A 21,059-nucleotide genomic window follows, 5' to 3' on the forward strand; every position below is an offset into this window, starting at 1 on the left:
ATTATGTAATAATATGTACGTATTCAAATACCTACATATTGTAATAATTAATTATTGTAAAATATCTTTAATCTGTCGCCCATCCTCTACGTACGTATTTCTGGCGTATTTTTGAGCGGCCGCTGAGCTGGATTTATTACACATGTACATCTTTCATAGTATTTGTTGAATGTTCGAAGGACGACCTGCACTGCCCGCCAGACGGTTTTTTTTGCATGCTGCCGATATGTAAGCTCAATTAAACGTACATTTTTTACCTTGCATTGTGCAATGTTCTCCCTCCGAGTGATTCTAAGCATAACCCATAGATGTTGCGTTTGACTGGCGCGTTTATAATAATATTATTGTACGTACGTATGAAGTAGGTAAAAATTTCCCGCGCAGTATTTAAAAATACTAGGTATATTATTATTTCATACGTTATGACGTTATGAGGTAAATGCTCCGTTGTATGATGTGCCATATTAATATTGAATCAATCAATAGAGTAATATTGTGAACATTAAGTTAGTTACAACCATCTCGCCAAACAAATACCGATTTTATAATTATTTTACATTTCAATATTAAACATTAAATATGTTTAAATATAAATCTACAGCAAAATAAATAAAATAATATGTATAATATACCTACGTATACTTACTATTATTTTGACGTTGAATGTCTTTCAAATCAGTCCCATTTGGAGTGCAATTCTGGAGTTGAAGCAGTTGCAAATTTTTAACACAAGTGATATCCCGTTGGAAAATTAATGATCCATGCCTAGTATTTATAAAAATGATACAGCGCGTATATGAGAATAATGTGGGATGACAAATGAGGATTTTGCAGCTTTTTCTCAATGACACATGTCTAAAATACTTACATTAGTTACGATTTATGGAAGTTACGAGTGGCAAACGTGGTAACTATGTCAGCACATATGAAGTATAATTAGGTACAATAAAAATCGAAAAGAGTGTGTACCTATTGCCTTTTGCGTCATACTTATCATACAAGAGGCTTTGTAGTAACTTTGGCAACAAATAAATGCTGTCGTGAATGTAAGCGTCGTTTAGCATACGCCTACCTCCACCACGAAGGCTATTGCAGATTTTTTTTTTCAATACCACGAAAAGGAAAATGCATGTCTTTATTTGCACTCTCTAATTTTATTATCACCGGCCGCCACTGGTCATACGTATTTGTTTTCATTGAAATAAGACTACTAATTCAACGAAAATAAATATATATATATTTGACGCATGCATTATTTATGTCGGATCTTAACAGCCTACCTCCACCCTGGAGTGAGGAATTTTAAACAAAAGACAAAATTTTAAATAATAACTTTCATTTTTTATTAAGTATTAACATATTATACTATACAATGTTGCAACTATGAAAAATTATTATTCCCAAGATCCTGTTATCATTGGGGTGATAAAAAAACATAGACAAACAATAGAATAAACAAAATTAAATTATTACATAGGTTTTTCTAATTTATTTGTTGTTTTTTATTATTCCTTGGTGTATTCTTTCATGTGAACGAGGACCCACACGGGTACGGTGAACCACGCAACCACCAAACCGGTTCCCAACACCACCATTTCCTGCAAATAAAGAATAAGAAAATTAGATAATACAAATCATAGCGAACGGTAAAAAAGCATGTGAGCGAACATGAGACAATACAGAACGGTTGGAACAATACTCCGAGTGCGCAGGCCACATATTTGACTTTCGAGACAAAGATATATTTATCACGATTAGAAAAGAAGACCATCCAAATACGCCGGAACCCTCACAATATTATTATGGACAGTGGGCTATATTCAAAAAGAAAAAGCAAGTTCACCTTGCGAAGCAAACTTCGATTACCCGTCCCATTATGACATAATCTATCCTCATCTGCGCCTATGCTAATCCTACACTTCAGACCTCTTAGAATCTCCACAGATGTCTCATAGTTCGTTCGCAATACTATTCTTCATCGAGACTTGACCATGGAAACCATCTACGACCACGTCTTAAAACTGTATAAAAAATTCTACAGCTGCATGACAGCAAACTTCCCAAACTAGTCGATCAAAGATCTTAACAATTACGGTCCAGCCATCCCCACCGAATTTTCGAGAACAAGAGCAATATTGGTCTATTTAGTCTATATTTGTTTCCCTACAGTAGGAGACGAAAGAGAGGCCATTTTGTTCCCTTTACATCTGTATAGATATAAAAAATATTTCTTTTTGCAGTGCTGACGTCAATTTAAAGGGGAAACCACTGTATAACCATAACCCCTATTTTCCCATCTTATTTTTTCCTTCTTTCTTCCCTCAGAGCAACGACAAAAGGCCATGAGGTTTTCATTAATAGGTAGGTATACAAACGCAAGTACTACAGATGGCGAGGGGCCGTCTGGCCTTGGTGCCTCATTATACCTATTTATTAATAGAAGAGATATTTAAAAACTACAGTACCGACACCTACAGTAAACTAAAATGTTTATAGTGTCATTGAATTGGTAGCCATAGAAAAATTAACATTCTGTATTGTTTAAGGTTCTTTTAAACGTCAGTTCAGTTGGGAAACGGTGATGTATATTTACCTCAGAGTAATGATATAAATATAGAGAGCACCTATTTTTCAGCAAAATGAAATCGTGTTTCTTGCGTATAACGCACAGTAGAACTTCAATTTTATTATTGTCAACTTAACTAGTATGAAACGCAGTGCTCGAAATAGAAAATCTTACGAACCGGAGCGCTGAATAATCATCATAAGGGCGATATGCCTAATAATCCGGGTTTCATTTATACCTGAAGGGGCTCTGCGCTAATACACATTACCCCCCCCCCAATACAACATTAAAATGTAGTTTTTTTTAAATGGGTACCTACTTATTTTTCGTCAATTTTCTTAGAATTGGGCTCTTATCTTCAAAATTCTAGAAGCTCGTACATTTGTGTATTCCTTCGCTGCAAGGTTCTTTTGTGATTTTAAATGATTTTTCAGGTTCCGGAGACCTACTAATTTAAGGTTCTGGACCTGTAACCCCTTTAGCCCTTTTTGTAAACACATCTGAAGTCCGAACAGCCTAGATTATAGACCTTGTAGGACTAATCATTAACAAATAATACATACACCTTGTCAGCGTCGCAGGTGAATTTTTTTCCCACGAATCAGTTCTTTAAAAACTACATACCTACATGCAATATTATCTCAATAACATGAAACGGAATGCAATTTTCAAAGAAGCCACGAGCCGGAACGGTATCTTTTAGAATTTCACGAGCAGGAACGGCGCTTCGGTGCGTTCCGGTCTATTTCGAGCCCTGATAAAACGTTATACCATCGTGTTGCTTCTCAGTAGGGCTACCAAATTTAAACACAACATAATTAGTTAATCATAATATTATATTCTACTAAAATAACTCAACATAATTTACTTTATATTTAACACAAAAACAATAAATTTCAGCAACACGTGGTCGCAGTTTTTAAATGAATGTAATCGGTCTAGTCCATTTTAACCGGTGACGTTTTGAAAAAATATTTAGCCGTAGAAATTCTATATTACTCTAACGCATAGTGCGGAGATAATATAAGCGTGCCGAATCTTTACTCACTCACACTTATGGTTCATTTTTGTTCAGGCCTTGATATTTACATATTTTTTATCCACTAAAATGAATACCTATCATTTTTATAATAACTTTCAAAACATATCGGTTGGTATAATGCAGTACCTATATTTGAAGAAATTATAATATTTCAATCGAAATTAGAAAAGTAGTATGAAAATATGGCAACATAGTAATTTACACGTCAATTTAACTGACAACTCTGAAAACGGATACAATAGCAGCGGGTCTATTCTATACACAAGCCTGCTTTCGGTCCGCTACGGCAGCTAAATAGGGTAGGAAAGTACAGAATTATTAACTCTTATCAATAAGTTAACCGTCTGAACTGTCAAAAATGTCTACCTTGGTCTAAAATTTGTCACATAGAAGAGAGGTGCTGTTAAAACATAGCACTTATTGTAACAATTATAACTAAATTATTGTCATTGTTACAATAAGTGTTAATAATTCGATACTTTCCAACCCTACTTAGCTGCCGTGGCGACCGAAAGCAGCCTTGTGTATAGAATAGACCCGCTGAGGGGAAAATCCATCCTGTCTCGTCTCCGTTTGGATTTCTGTCAGCCGCTTCAGTTTTGCATTTAGACATCAGTTTAACTGAAACGGAGACTGATTGGTTTGCAAAATTGATCGTTTAAAAGCACCTTTATTGCCATTTACGTAGCAGTTTTGACATTTAATTTTGAATATTCAACGTACTAGGTATATTGGCTGCGTACGATGCGTACGCAGATTTCAAGCGGTCCGACATTTCACAGGCAATATTAGTATAAGAAAAAATAAATGTCATGTTTCACATTCAAAATCGTCATGTATACCTTATAGTAATTATTAAAACAGTTTTCATATTGCCTAACCTATTAAAAGTTCAGGGTTTATCTTTGTGATATTTGCACTTTTAATAATCCACGTTTTCCCTCAATTACCGATCGGCCTATCAACACAAATTGTGGTACTGTTCGGTTATCAGGATTACAGCGGAAAACACATTTTGAAAATAACCGATAAACTGGATTATTTATTAGGTTAACCTAACCTAACCAAACCTAACCTAAACTAACCCAAACTAACAAATAATCCAGTTTATCGGCTATTTTCAAAATGTGTTTTCCGCTGTATTCCTGATAACCGAACAGTACCCAAATTGTCACATAAAAAATACATTTTTTTTTCATAACCTCGAAAACAGAAAATTGATAAATGATTACGTAACATTGTAAACTGGGATTTTTAGGTGAAACAGGACGAAAAACAGTTTAAAATTGATTTATATTTAATATCGAACATTTAAATATTGTATCGATAACGAAAAACAACTAAAAACTTGCATGAAAGTAGCAAACAACTGATAATTAAAAATTGACATTTAAAATCTTACCAAACGTCACAGAAGATATGATTTCAAATGTGTTATTTTACGACTTTTATACGATTACACGTATATTTTTCACGAGAAATTTTACCGGGCAAGTCTTATGCTTGATTTTATCGGGAATAATAACTAACTAACGCAATTCGTTCCCATTTTTTCTTCGAAATGCGAAGATGAAAAAGAAAATAGGTAAAATACTTACACCTGTGGACACCTTTTCACGGGGCGGGGTGGAGAAGTTGCTGATGGCTCTCTTGGGGATGACAGTTTTGGGCATCAAAGGAGCCAATTTGAGGATATTCTTCACCAGAAACATGATTTTGCTTTAGTTGAAAATCAACAATATAAATGATATAACCAAATTCGATCGCTGTCGGAAACAATGTTGCCATAGACTAATATATTGAGTGTTGCCAAGTCGACATTTGAAATTTCAGTAGAATAGAACGTGGGAAAAAAAATTAGTAGATTACGAGAAATATTTTGCCGGGACTGCAGGACTAATTTTTCATAGTCGGCTCCAAATCAGTTCAAGCAGTCTAATCTCTTTGGTCGGCTCGTTTTTTTCCTGGATGGTGGGAATTTTACGGAACGAAGATTATATCAGTAGATTTAATAAATAAATAAAAAGGATTTCAAGCTGTACACATTTATAATTTTATAATAATCTATGTTTTTTAAAATAAATATTAAAATGATGAATAAGTCAAAATCTAAGCGTCAAAAAATTGAAAACTTAATAAACTAAATTTTAATAAAGGAACCAGGTAGAAGTTACCTGGACTTCAAAGTCAACATGAATAATAAGAGTTTTATTGGTAGGTAAAACTCCTTTCATTATTCGAATTTGACTTTGAAGTCCTTGAGATATCTGTTTGTTATCACCTGGTGTTGGGTATGCCAAATTCCTGTATGTGACAATGATTCATTGACGAGGTATAGACCATCGTGACTTTCCATGTATATGTTGAATAGAGAAGTTAATGGGTTCTTTTCCCCTTCTGATGGTGGTGTATCCATCGTTCTCTGGTAGTTGTCGTGAAATGTCGACTCACTACGCCAGTTACCTCTCTTTAAAATATCATCTATTGGGTATATTTACAGTTTAAGGAAGCCACTACTGAGCGGACACTACCTGGTGGTTCTTGTACCCCTGCTTCCAACAGTACTGATCGTATCCAATTCCCTATAACTGACCTGGTGGCTGGTTCTGGTGGTCCTCTTGAAGATATAAATAATTCCGAAATATCCTTCCTCTCTCCTTGGGTTTGACATGCAGACGAGTTTCCGTAACCAGAATACTGGGTCGGTGTTTTGACACGTGGACGCGCTTAGCTTCCATTCCGATTGACGATGCTTGGCGGTATCTGTCTTTGCGCAAAACATAGGCCATACAATTATGTGGTCACCTTTATCCACTAATCCATTGTCTACTATTACTGAGTAGTGTGAGGTCATGAACCCTTCGTCCCGATGCGAGAAGCAGCCGAGTAGGTAGCTGTCCTACGAGACGTTTCGAATAGGTTGTACTCCACCGGTGTTGTTTTCCTAAGATGATCTACCACTCGTCCTGGATCCCAAACCGGTGGTTTGACAGGTTTCGTTTTGTGTACCGAAATATATGTAAATATATGTAACATATTGTGTTGTACTACCACGTTGATGCTGATATCTACAATGATAATCGGTTTGCAAAATGTGGCTATGGCTGACTTATGCACCAGGATGTTGTTGTATGACAAACCCTCCATGTTGTGCAAGTAGCCTAGGTATCTGGCCAATTCCATTGGATGAGGGCTATTATGATCCATTAGGTTCATGTTACACCATGTCATTGTCTTCCATTTGTTCCAAGCTGGTTGTAAGTTGTTAGAGTCGAAGGCCGCCATTTGGAAGTAAGGAGTGCCCTTTCTTCCACCATTCAATTTGATGTTATTTCACCCCACCCGAAATTAACCATAGTTAAAGGGACAGGTCCTGGGTCCTTGGAGGTGGACGGTTGGTCTCCATACCTACTAGTGTCGTATGTAGGTGAGGCTTTGTATAAGGAGGTACTATCGCCCTTTTTCGTAAGTCCACTTCCCAAAAGCATTGTTTCCAGCTCGGTGCCACTAGTAAGTACTTCCCTTTTGCTGAGTTCAGGTGCGCTAGGACTCGTGAAAGTAAGTTTGGTGGGGGAAATATTCACGCAAGTCCTATACTCGGCTGAAGGCGTCGTGAAACAGCGCGCCACTGTCTGTAACGTCTCGTGACACATACGTTGCAACGACATGTGCTGTTTCGCTTGCGACTAGATCCACCTCGGGAACACCCCATTTTTGAAACAGGGGGGTGGTTGCGGTGTTGATGAGGTGCCACTCGGGAATGAGTTGTCTGCGGGAGAGATGATATGCCACACAGTTGTAATTTCTGCAGAAGTATTGTGCAGTAAACGTGATGTTGGCCTGACTGGTAAATACTAGTATCTGTAGGCATAGGTTTAGGAGGGTGACAGATTTTGTGCCGCCCTCGTTGTTGAAGTATGCCACCACTGTTTTGTTGTCTGTCTGCAGAAGCAGATCTGATCCTATGATTGATTGTACCCAAGATTGGATTCCAAACATTTCCTTCATGTTGGAATGCCATGCCATGCTAACTGGTCTTATTCCCACGTACCTGATAGGTGGTGTTCATTCAGTTGGGCTCCCTAGCCTGTGTCGGCTGCGTCTGTCGTCAGGAAGTGATTGAATGTCGTTGTGTGTGTCAACTCTGAGGAGCCTATCACCTGGAGCCACCACATGATGTTCTGTTAGGCCTGTGGTGGGATTGTCGCCTATTGGCGAGAATGTGACCTCGACAATATTGATGACTGGAGCTGTGTAGCCGTCGGCAATGCAACCTTCCTCGTGGACGTGGGATGTGAAGTTGAGTCGCCCCAGAAGGGATTGGATATGTGCCTGCCTGAGGGACCAACTGCCTTTTTGTACCTGCATTAGCAGATGGTGTCGGAGTGCTACACACTTCTCCGGCGACAGAAACCTCCGCTTGTGTGTGTCCCACGTGATGTCCAGGAACCCTCATTGGCTTGGGTTCAGACAGGATCTTTTAATATTTATTAACCACCCTAAAGACTGTAGGAAGGTTATCCTGTATTCCACCTGAACCGAGACTGTTTCTCGGATTGGTTGGCTACTAAGAAGTCGTCTGGTAAGTGAATATTCTCAGCCATTCTATCGTAGGCATTCGGCGACCCAATTGGTCAGGGATGCAAACATAATCGGAGCGGCTGACAGCACGAACGGGGGACACATGAATTGTAGGAGCTCACCTTGGTAGGCTAGTCGAACGAATCGACGATGTTGAGAAGCCATGGGTACCTGGAGGTATGCCGGCTTAGATCTATGATTACTAACCAGTCTTCTGTTTGTAAGACGGCTGGAACCTCGTAATGGTGAATTAGTTTGAATGGCTTTGGCTGTAGGAACGCATTCAAACGCTTTCGGTTGAAAACAGGGCATAGGGTCCCGTTTTGTTTCTTGATCAGAAACAGGGTTGAGAGAAAACTGGGGGTTAGACCCGCTTCTTCTGGAACCCTTGCGTTTTTTAAGTCCTCGATCTCGAGAGTGACCTCTGCTGATTGTTGCGTTTGAAATTCTTTCCGTAAAAGTAAAGAAGGACTTACCAATGGTGGTGTCCGCACAAAAGGTATGCGGGCTACGGCTATTATTTTTACCAATGTTGGGGGGGGGTACACTACGCCATCCAGACTCCCCGAAAGACTCTTAGGCGGCCCCCAATGTTGTTGGTCGTCCAGATGCGGTCACCTCCGCTTAGAGTAAGGATCCCTGGTGGAGCCCGTACCTCCGATGGAGAACTCCCTTCCCACAGGACGTCGCCCCTTGGGAGAACCTCGGCCAGAATGTGAGTTAGAGGGCCTTCCGGGACTCTGAGCTCGGAGGAATCCTTGATAGTACCTCCCGAGTGAAGGTATCCTTCCGGTAAGGATCTGAGTCCGCAAATTTTATTATGCGTTGTCCCCAAAACCCTCTTCGATTTTTGGTACAGGCCCATCGCTGTTATGAAGTTTTGAGGATTGGTTGCCCAATCCACTAACCCTTGCATACCCTTCCAGAAGCTGTCCCATTGGGAAAACATCGTATTCTGGAGGGCCGCGATGGTCCTCTCCGTCAGATGGTTAGCTGATGACGAGTGGTCGCACCGACGCAACTTGTCATTTAGACCTAATTCTACGACCGTAGGGGCCGCCAAAAATTGTTTTTTGGGCGTTGTGCCACTCCTTGCCGGTCCCCCTGCTGAAATAAGGTACGTAACGAGGATACCTCAAACATCAGCATCTTAATCGACGCTCATACGTTGAACTTTTCCTTCTGTAGCAGTCCTGCTTCGCCGTCTGATGTCCATTGCTTTTAGAATATCCTCCTCACGGTCATTCAGATGTTGCGCCACAATCACTGATCACTTAACGTTCACTTAACTATCACTTAACGTTCGTTCAAGATAAATTTTTGATAGTTAGAATGAACTGTCAGACGCAACATGTAAACAATAAGAAAGTAAAACCCAGAATGAAAACAAAGAAATGCCAAACTCCCTACATAAAAAAGGCGCGCGGGTATGACCAGTAAATAAAAAGGGAGGAATGACCAACGAAAAGAAAAAGGAAAATAAATTAGTAGAATATAACCTCACGCGAAGAAGAAAGTGCAAACCCTATCTCAAGGACTTCAAAGTCAAATTCGAATAATAAGATGTGGTCATGTGAAAAATTCACATTTTATTATATTTTTTTCCAATTGTAAGTTAAAAAAAGAAAATCTTTTTAATGTTTTCAGATACCTACATATTTATTAATTAATACAGTTGAAATTCGGCCCCAGAGTCAAAGAAACCTATCGAGTTACGTATGGTACCTAATAGGTAACTCAAAATACACAAAGTACATAGTATGTACTCGACATTTTATTAAATGACATGTTATGATAAGTGACAAAGAAACTTAGAAAAAAATTCAATTTGTAAAAGATAAATCAATTCATATTATCTCCTGCAAACACTTTCTTGTTAATGTCTGTGGAATGTAAATTTACTTGTGTTTGCGGTCTCCTGTAAAGTAGAGAAAAATGAACGTTTCTTTGACTCTAAGGGGCCAAATTGTAATTTATCAAAAAAATGTCTCAAATTGCAAGTTTAGTATTTTTCCGCTAGCTGCCTCTGGTAGATAGAAGCATCACCCTTAATACTTGTCATGTGACATGTTTGGTGTCACGTCATGTCTACCTTCAAATTAAATATTTTTAACCGTCTACACGGTTATTAAAATAACAAATCGTTATCAAAATCGGGATGAAAGCCCTGATTGTCAGGTGTTTGTTTCATATGATCAACAGCGTAGTTCCCGCTTTTTTTGGACTGATTGTGAGTCATCCCGCACCCAAAAGTTTTTCGTGTAACTTGTGTAATTTCATCTGATAGCGAAGGAGCCCCTAGAACAGAAGCACTCTGGCTCGTCGGCTTCCGTCTACCCTCCAAATTTTGTCGAAATCCGACTGCGCATGTGGATTTGTAGAAAGAAAAATCGACACGACGGTACAAACAAACATCCAAATATATTTTCGAAATTATAGTATAGTTGAAGTTCTTCTTCAACATGAGTTTAATCAATTCAGCGCGGATCCCTTTTTATAACTGAGATATTTTTTTAAAAATTGTTTGTCCCTGAGAATTTAAATTTATTCAATTTTAATAATTTATATTTTTATAATAGCTAATAAATTTGTTTTTTAAGAAAAAACCCTGCATATGGCATACTTTCAGAAGCGCTTGAAGTGTTTTCAAAATTATTAGGTGTGTTCACTAATTAGAATGTAACATTTTTAAGTCTTGTGAATTATTCATTGAATAAAAAAAATAGTTAATTAAAAATTGATATGGCCACTGGCGCAAACCTATTAGGTCCATACTGTGACTCCAAACACAAATTTAAATACGATATGTGTATTTGCCAGACTCAGAGCTTAAATCTGGGACTCATACGCCGACGCGTTAACCGCTCGGCCATATGTATTATAATGTACATTAATTATTCATTTATTAGTTTACGTTATATCACTTTTCATATAAATATACTTAATATAATATAATTTTTCGTGGGATAATATTTATAACGTTTTATGGCACAAGGAAGCATTTTCGGGAATGGAATATTACTTCTTCTTCCTTCCTCTCTGTATTCTACAATATGCAAGATCTGTGACCATCGGAAGATCCGTGGCACATATAAATCGGTGAAACTATCTGGGCATCCAATGTTGGTTTTAATATTCCCGTGCGGCATGTATAAGAGACAAAACAGCGCGGACGACACAAATGGACACTGATAATTATGACCGTTAAGACACGCGCATTCAATAACCACTTGTGGATGCGATAGCCTGCAATAACTTGTAGGTGAACATCCTTAGTCATACCTACAGGCCAGGTCGCTGGACTCAAAGTGCGGAGTGTCGTCTGGGTATGGAGAATGTACTATGAAAAATGTGTGGTGCCGCAATTGAAGAGACAAGCAGCTATACGTAGTTGGCGGGGCAAATGTGCAAGTGCTATATTCTATTAACCCCGCTGAGATCCCCGGGGTTCCAGCGGCTAGCTCAGGTGTCCATCGAACCCCGGATTCACAAAAAAAAGAAATTCAAACGGTTGGAGTGTAAATAAAACACGGTCTTTCGTGCTCGTCACGTGGTCTTCTTATATTTTCTTAATTTTCAGTTTTACAAATTATATTTGGGATTTTTACAGTTGTAGTCGTCAGGTCCGTACCTATCGGAAAGGGGACGCTTACTAACATCCTTTTTTCTTTCTTTTTAAATTCCTCGTACCGACGCCATCCAGCAAAAAAAAGGACTCTCGTGATTGGCCAAATTTTATCGCGTAATCTTTGATTCGGCGAATCACGGGCCTGACCCTGGCGCCGGCGCGCGAGGATTTCATGCACAATGCGCGGCAAAATTTATTATATTTAAATCCTTATATTTAGTCTTAAAATTATCTCTTTCATCCATCATCATTTTTACTTTTTAAATTAAAAAGAAATACTTACGTGGTTGAGCAAGGAATCAGATTAGATGTTTTATGAAGCCGTTTCTAGAGGTCAGGGTTACGTTTTGACTTAAGCTACTAAATGATTATTTTACACCGGGAGAAGCCCGCCTGTAACAGGGGTGTATCAATTCGCCCCATCTGGATTAAAGTCGAAAGGTACGCCCTGATCTCATCGGCCACCCATCCAATTCCTTGTTCATCCGTTAAGTACATGGCATGATAAACAGTTTATAAAAGAATTCAACTACAATCTAACTATTCTAACATAAAACTCTATACTTTAGCTCTATTTTTATTATTTTCTATATTTATTTTGGATTATTATTTTCAGCTCAAAGCAATGCTTTCGCGATACTTTTGAATAGGTCAGAGTTTGATTTAATTTCAGTGTAGTACATTTATTTTGTGTTACTTTGTTTTAATTAGGTTTTCTTGTTATTTTATTCGTTTTTATTAGTCAGCGGAGGGGTCGCGGAGCTGCAGTCTTTGACTCCCGCGCTTTCCAATCTTTCTTTTGTATTCCTAGGGGCTATATTCGTAGACGTTTGGCCCTCGTTCGGAATTATTATTTCGTGTTATGTTTTTCTTCTTCTGGTGCAATAGGAGCGTACCTCGTTTGGCGTCGTCTGCCTTTGCAACCAGGGCGTGGTAGTGGCGTTACTATTGAGCCAGGCTCGTTCCGAGCAGCGGATATCTTCCTGTGGAAAGTTTTCCACTGATCTGCTGGTCTCTGGAGTATCACCTCATAGATGGACAGATACTGTGTCTCCATCTGTTCCTATTACTGCGGGCAAGGCATCGTATAGCGGTACAACGGCCAGGCTCGTTGACGGCGGCACGGCTTTCCCACAGGTACTAGGATGGATTTTCACAATAAGTATCCTTTTCCCTTTCTTTTTTTTTTTGTAGATGGTTACACTTCGGAGGTACCTCTCGTTGTTTCACGATATCTTTCAGGCGTCACGTCCCTAGTCTCTCCATGAACCTGCGCGAGAAAGGAGAGTGCGCACTCTCCACACCATCAAGCTTTGGTATCATGAATTTTCGGCTACGCTGCCTTTGGATGCGCTTACTTCAAGAGGTGGCTCCCTTTGTGCTTCCAAATTGTCTTCATCTGTATTTATTCTTTTTCTTTCTTTAGTAATTTATTCGTTCATTAGACTTCCTGTACTTTAAATTTATTCGAATTTACTTTATTAATTACTCCTACCCCATACATTAAATAGCTACTAATTTTATATAAAATCTTCCCATTGTACTTATGGTACTTACTATCACTTTTAATATTTTACCCTAATACCCATAATTATTTTGCAACATTGTATTGACTGTATAAATCACATTGATATTAAAAATTGAAATATTCCACCCTCTCATTATATTTATTTCTGAATCAGTACACTTAAAACTGTGTAATTAACTTTATTTTTAGTGAAACCCATTTTATTAAAAAAAAAATTGTTGTTTCGTTTTACGCGCCCGACATCCTATTCCAAAGGCGCGCCGCGCCGATTTGCGGTGCCTCTCGCGTTTTATTATTATTACTATTTTTTTTTTATTATTGAAACCCCGTTGAGAAATTTACGGCTTATTGACTCATTTTTTTTTTTTTTTTTTTTTATCACAAGCATACAATCTCTACTTTCATCCTTTTATACCTAATTTTAACTTATTATTAAAATTTAACATAACAACTAACACTTTGTCGAGTGACGCCTTATTATTCCCGTTCCGTTTTCGCTGTGTTAAATTTACGATTGGTAATTTGTAAAGAAATAATAGGGACGGTAGTGTACTATTTTCCTCGTTTCTCTTTGGATTCAAATTATTAACACGGCGTAACTTTGAAACAGGTTTCGCGCTACTGTAGAATATCGTCTTTCCCGTTTATAAAATTGTTTGCGATTTTCAATGTTAATGTTTTCGAATTCATTCATATTTACTTTATTTGAACGGAAAGAATTGGCGTCACTTTGCGAAGCGTTATTTTTAGAACTAGAATGTACATTTTTCTTACTAACGAACTTAAGATTATAGGGCTCAGAAAGTGGGTCCTTAATTAACTTTTTATCCGTAATTAGAAGAATTTCCGGATATTTACGATTATTATCTTCACTTTTAACTACACTGTTTACACTGAAACTTCCAACAGCAACTCGGCGTTCACCCTTGACTAGAGAGTTGGCGACTGGTCCTGCTTCATCTCCTCGTGGTCGAGCCTGCGCCCGTACAGCTTCTTCGATTCATCTCAGCTTGCGCGCCTTCTCAGCCCTCTTGTGAGGCTCCCTAGCCTCGCGTTTCCTTTTTCTCTCCTCACCGAACATCCCGTGGTCGACTAGGGTACACGACATGTTAGTGATACCCTAGGAAAATCGGCATTTTGCTCGCCGTTTTTCGTCGTGAGTGGGCCGTGGCCTCTACGAGCCCTCCTCGCTGGATACCGTCGATGATGTGTCTGGTCTCCATAGGTGGGATTTGTGCAGCCATTCGTCGTACTGGAGACGCGTTGGTGCTACGGTCTCCAGCACGACGCTAGGCGCGGTCAGCTCCGTATGTGGACTGTCTTCGAACACCAGAAGGCTCTCCCGGTTTGATGTTGGAGACAGCACTTCTTCTTTGATAAGGGTCACGTCGGAGTCCACTTTTTAGTTAACCATTTCTTGGTTGTTCCGGCTCCTGGATCATAAACTTTTATTTAGCGTTCGCGGGCGTAAATTTTATTTCGCGGGTTCGGAAGAATTAATGCGATTCTTCACGCCCCATGTTGCCAGGCGCCATTGAGATCCCCGGGGTTCCACCGGCTAGCTCAGTCGGTAGAGCATGAGACTCTTAATCTCAGGGTCGTGGGTTCGTGCCCCACGTTGGGCGCCATTGAGATCCCCGGGGTTCCAGCGGCTAGCTCAGGTGTCCATCGAACCCCGGATTCACAAAAAAAAGAAATTCAAACGGTTGGAGTGTAAATAAAACACGGTCTTTCGTGCTCGTCACGTGGTCTTCTTATATTTTCTTAATTTTCAGTTTTACAAATTATATTTGGGATTTTTACAGTTGTAGTCGTCAGGTCCGTACCTATCGGAAAGGGGACGCTTACTAACATCCTTTTTTCTTTCTTTTTAAATTCCTCGTACCGACGCCATCCAGCAAAAAAAAAGGACTCTCGTGATTGGCCAAATTTTATCGCGTAATCTTTGATTCGGCGAATCACGGGCCTGACCCTGGCGCCGGCGCGCGAGGATTTCATGCACAATGCGCGGCAAAATTTATTATATTTAAATCCTTATATTTAGTCTTAAAATTATCTCTTTCATCCATCATCATTTTTACTTTTTAAATTAAAAAGAAATACTTACGTGGTTGAGCAAGGAATCAGATTAGATGTTTTATGAAGCCGTTTCTAGAGGTCAGGGTTACGTTTTGACTTAAGCTACTAAATGATTATTTTACACCGGGAGAAGCCCGCCTGTAACAGGGGTGTATCACCAACCACTCCCGCCGATCTTAAAACTAAATAAAAAATTATTATGAATTTTTTTTTTATCTGGACCCCCCCTCATCCATTTTTCTTTGTGCGCGCCAGTTTAAAGATTATATTTTAATTATTATTACCTTATTTTTTTTTGTTTTAAATTATCTGTAACGCAGGAGAGAAAACATGTGAAAATATATTGTAAGAGAGGGCGAGACATGGAGAAGACGTATTAAAAACTTATACCTATGTACCTTAATGCAAATTCTAATTTTGAAAAATATAAGAATTAAGGAATTTTTCATTTTCATTTGGTCGTGTAAGAAAACAAATGATACTCTCACAATAGTTTGATAGATACTTACAGTGCATATCGAGTATCTTCTTCTTTCAGCTTGTCACAACCCAGCGTTGGGGCATAGGGCAAGCACAAGTTCGTGCCACTTCCCTAGGTCCATCGCTAACTCTTGTGCCTCCCGCGATGTCAGACCTGCAGCGCGTAGATCGCTTTTGTAGCACTGATACAGGATGAGGGAGGGCCGGCCACAGCGACGGAACCCTTGAGGCTATGCCACAAGGGTACGAAGTGTCGCACTCTTTGGCGGCATCCGGAACACGTGTCCCAGCTACGTAAAGCGTCTCTTCGTGATTACCTTAATCACCAAAGGCTGCTGTGTCCGCTTACAAACTCAGGTGTTTATAATGCGGTCGTACCAATGTACCCCTAAGATTCGGCGGAGACATCAATTCTCAAAGCTCAAAAGTTGAGACCCCTAAAGCTTAATAAGATGCCATGTCTCACAGCCATACAGCACAGGTAGCATGCACGCGTTGAACAAACAACAATCGAGTAGGTATATAGAAAGTATTAAATAACATTACAATTTTATTAATCTGTGAAAATTTACATAAAGGTATGCATTTTGAAAATGATATATCTATCCCTGGAATGTCAATTTCTATATGAATATACTCAATTCAAATTGAACAGATTTCGGGATCATTTTTCTGTGTGCACGCCTGACTGGCTCAAAATAATATGACTATAATTTAGTTCGTAGTTGTCACTTCTTTGAGGTACACATAATATCATTATGTTCTTGCTGGCTGCCACATCAAGCTAAAATGTTGTGGTCACGTGGTGCTCACCATTGTGAGATTGGCAATATACGCGTCGTGTGGCGTACGGCCGGCAAATATTTGCCTTACTTCACAGCTGTGTCAGTGTTTCTGCACGCATCAAAGGGCTAATTTGTCATTTGCACTCTAGAGGGAAATATAAGATGCTTACACGTGCGTACAGTAAGGTACAGCCTTTAATAAACCTTTGTTTATGTGTATGGTGACAGGATGTTTAGAAAGAAAATATTCAGATTTATGTACTTTTTTTATTTATTACACATTCATATTATATAAGACATAATACATGTAAAAATGTGTAACTTTAATATAAAAATAAATTAACATATGTATTTATTATCATACTAGCAGAGCCAGCTGTCTCGCAATTTAATACAATTGCGAAGTAAATCCAATAAAAAATATATGCGTTGACAGCGTCGTGGTTTTCTACTATTTTCGCAAATAATTCACAATTTCACAAACACCTAATAACTATTTCTCCTAAAATGTTTCATAAAAACTTCCCTGTGAGCTCTGCTTAGGAGTGAAAATGGCAATTTATTTAAATATCAGTAATACACTTTCAGAATAAATGCCCTCCAAGTGGCTTTTGCTGTTTTCAAAAGAATTTTCCCATTTTTGTATTTTTACATAATATCTATGTAGTCGGTGTCTTCCACCCAATTGATGTACTTGTCTAATATTATGCAAAGAATTTTAAAGAAATCGACCATATTAATTTCCTTGTATTGTATTATTAATTTAATTTACTTAATAAAACAATTTTTTTTTATCGTACCTACTTATTCCACTTTTGTGTTTTAAACTGTAACGGTTTCGTCCGCCTCAAAGGGACATTTTCAATTAAGGCACAACAGGCATGTATAATAACAAATACAAAAAGCGACAAAAATAATCAACCAATACATTGAAGTATCTTATCAAATACTATTATAGGTAAATCATTCTACAGTGGCACCAAAGGCGATTCGCGTGTGTATTGAATTGCTTGCGGCAATGCCTGTTTCAATGCTAGCAAACAATACCACTACAACTGCAAGCCGCATTTGCCGTATCCACAGTGCTACTGTAAAACGATTTACCTATACCTATGTCAATAACACTTAGTAATTAAAATGAATAGAATTTTCATATGTATTAATATTTCATAATACCTCATTAAAAGGACACTAAAACCTAACATTCTTAATTATTAACAAAGAAAAATACAAGGCAATAAAAACTTACAATAATATATTATTTAATAGGTACTTTTGATTTATCAATATTAATAATTAAAAACATTACTAACTATTTTCTTAATTCAACGATTTACTCACAAGATTTTAAAACGTAACATTCAATAGGGACATTGAACATACATAATTTGAAAACATCTCATGCATATACCCACTAGAAAAAACATTTTTTAGAAAAAAAACGACATCTGACGGGACGTGAACTTGTAACCGCTGGATTCAAGCCAGTGTGCTTTTCCAATTAAGCTACAGGCATCCTACTTAATTATGACGAATTTAAATAGTGCTTTGAAATGTTCTGCTTAGGAGTTAAAATAGTAATATGTTTGAATATCAGTAATGCACCAACTGAATAAATTACAAAATGTTCACTTTATATTTTATTATAGTAGGCAAGGACATGAAAATAGTTATTTTTATCTCCACATTTTTGTCAATTATTGGACAAAGAGAATAATTGTCAGAAGTGTGAAATTGAATTGATTTGTACATCCAAAATTTTATAACAGCGGGTTACCCGGCTTACCCACCGACACGGGCGACACACATGTCGCTGCGCTGGGTGCCGGAAGCACTAAAAGGTTTTTCTCTCTATGTGAAAGAGAAATATAGCCCAGCTTATTGAACTTTTTATTAAAACTCCTATGTTATATTCATCGTATTCGGCTGCACAAACCTCCTACACGACGTGTAGTTTTTAGTAGGAGTTTTGTGAATACATGTTGATACCGCCTAAACCATGGCATCCTCAGAGGATCCAAGGCCATGAGGCCTGAATCATCATCGGGCTGATTCATGCAAACATGAACAGATCGACTGCGAGGCAAATTTCTAGCCCGTAAGCTTAGATGTATGGAAATTTATAGTCACCCTTTTGCAAGTTCTACAAAATTTAATAGAATCAGTCTAGCCCTTAATATAAATAAAATCCTGCATTGTTTTATACCTACATTAATTCTATAAGCAAGCCAAGTAAAACCTAGCGTCATTATAAATTCTATACTTAGTCAATTAAAAAAATACTTAGAAGCAAGCTGTAATTTTAAAGCCAATCAATAGCAAACGATTTTGTAGTTACGAGTACCTATATAACTTAAAACAATTGTCAGCACAATATTTTAGATGCCAAAAATAGTAATTATTAAAACCTATCATTTTTAATATTATTACCTACATTTCATCCAATTTTGACCAATATTGGAAACAATGTTCCCAGCCATACAATGTACCTAATACTTAGAATATCTGATTTGAGAATATTTTGAAAAAAAAAATGGATTTGTATACCTAGTTCAAATATTTCAAAATATGTAGCTAACAAGCAAAGAAATGCAGAAGGTAATAATAATTCCAAGAAATTCACAGCCCCTTTCCAAAGCATGTACCTAGAAAAGGTCTGAAATATGAGACCTGAGGTACCTACTTACAAGCCAGGTAGATATGCCAGAGGCTGTTTTTGTCATTTTTCAGAGATAGAATAATTGTGAATTGTTTGTTGTGTATTATTACTACCTACTCTGCCCTACCAGCCCCTAATAGGGTCAGTCGGTTTTCGAACTCTCGAGGAGCGTGACGTCGCGCTCGCCGACGCCGACGTCACCGCCATTTTAAATTTAATTATTTTTTTTTTTTAAATATTTTCTACGTTGTACTACTTGACTGTAAATGTATTCCGACAAATAAACGCCCTGTTTTCGCCTATAATTCCGCGTTGTCAATCAACATAAGCATGTCCCCGAAAGAAGCCAGCAGACGATATCACCGTGACTGACACATCATCATCACGGGGGGTCCAGCGGTCTTACCTACACTCCCCCCCCCCTTTCGGAGGTGACAATGTTACCACAGCGATGTGAAGTTGCTGCACATTGCTTCTGAATCAGTTCATTGTATGAAGCTACCAGTGAAATTTTACAAGCTAAAAAAGTGTTTTATTAGAGGTTAAAGTGTTTTAGGTCTACGTTTTTGATAATATAAACCCAAATTATGAGTTACAGAAGTAGAAAGATCATGCAATTAGCGTTGGAAGCAAATAAAAATAGAGAATTGTCAGTATGTATTAACTTTTCCATCGATTGAGATATGTACTTGGAAGTCATATCAATGATTTAAAGAGAAACAAGAGTCTATATCAAAGTATATGGAAACAAAATGTATCTGCAAATAATATAATGAAGCAAAGGTTTTTTTGTTTGTGAAAAGTGTTATATTTGAAAAATAATGAATCGGACAAATCTGGTAGTAGTGAGTATCTATTAATTGCAGATGTACTTACAAAGAGATAAAATTTGACTATGTTTGTCTCATTAAATAGTACTTATGTATAACAAAAATTTATTATTTTTATTATCAATTTAAATAAAAACATTTTGAGTTATAAATATCGTTTTATACATAGGTTAAAAATGATTGATTATGTGCTGTCCAGAGGAACAATACTGTCCAGAAGACCATGACCCTATGTCCAGAGGAATATACATGGACATGTTCCTCTGGACAATTTAGGGGTTTTTAAAAAATTGTCTATATCTCGCTTATTGAAAAACATTCACTAAAACAAAAAATAAAAAGTGGTGTATCATTTATCTGAGCACGAAATATTTTAATCTTTTTATAGTTTTTGAGAAAAAAAATCAGGAAAGTTTAAAACTGGAGACTGTCCAGAGTAACAGAACTTATCCATTTATCCGAATCCCACTTCAGATAGCAGTATTTCATCCCTGAATTTATATGTATTATATGTGCCACTGTTCCTAAGATTTCATCAAATTTTGCAAGTCTTCGTACTCCATCCTTTTGCTGGGTCTGTAGGTTAGGTGAACGTGGTATGTCCACCGACATGTGTCCTGTACTTGTGCTGGATACCGAATCCACCGACATGCGTCTTGCACTAAATACCGAACTCATTGACACATTGTCATTGTGTCCTGTACTTGTACCGGTTACCCAATCCACCGACATGCGTCTTGCACTCGATACGGAGCGCATCGACACATTGTGTCTTGTACTTGTACCGGATGCCGAATACACCGACCACTGGATATCGAACACATCGATACGTCGTCTTGCACTGGATACCGAACGCATCGACACATTGTGTCTTGTACTTG

General features: G+C 38.0%; 1 protein-coding gene across 1 annotated transcript; it reads right to left on the reverse strand.

The window, feature by feature from the left end:
• Positions 1-1,319: 1,319 nt before the first annotated feature.
• On the reverse strand, positions 1,320-5,411 carry COX8 (Cytochrome c oxidase subunit 8). The gene is made up of 2 exons (XM_085941129.1): positions 5,207-5,411; positions 1,320-1,598 (listed from the first exon to the last, which is right to left on the reverse strand). The coding sequence occupies exons 1-2, from the start codon at positions 5,318-5,320 to the stop codon at positions 1,506-1,508; spliced, it is 207 nt and encodes a 68-aa protein (XP_085797255.1). The 5' UTR covers positions 5,321-5,411; the 3' UTR covers positions 1,320-1,505.
• Positions 5,412-21,059: the final 15,648 nt, after the last annotated feature.

The sequence above is a fragment of the Rhyacophila brunnea genome, unplaced genomic scaffold (genome assembly GCF_057557595.1).
Source record: "Rhyacophila brunnea isolate RB1 unplaced genomic scaffold, BYU_Rbru_1.0 scaffold_13, whole genome shotgun sequence".
NCBI classification, from domain to species: domain Eukaryota; kingdom Metazoa; phylum Arthropoda; class Insecta; order Trichoptera; family Rhyacophilidae; genus Rhyacophila; species Rhyacophila brunnea.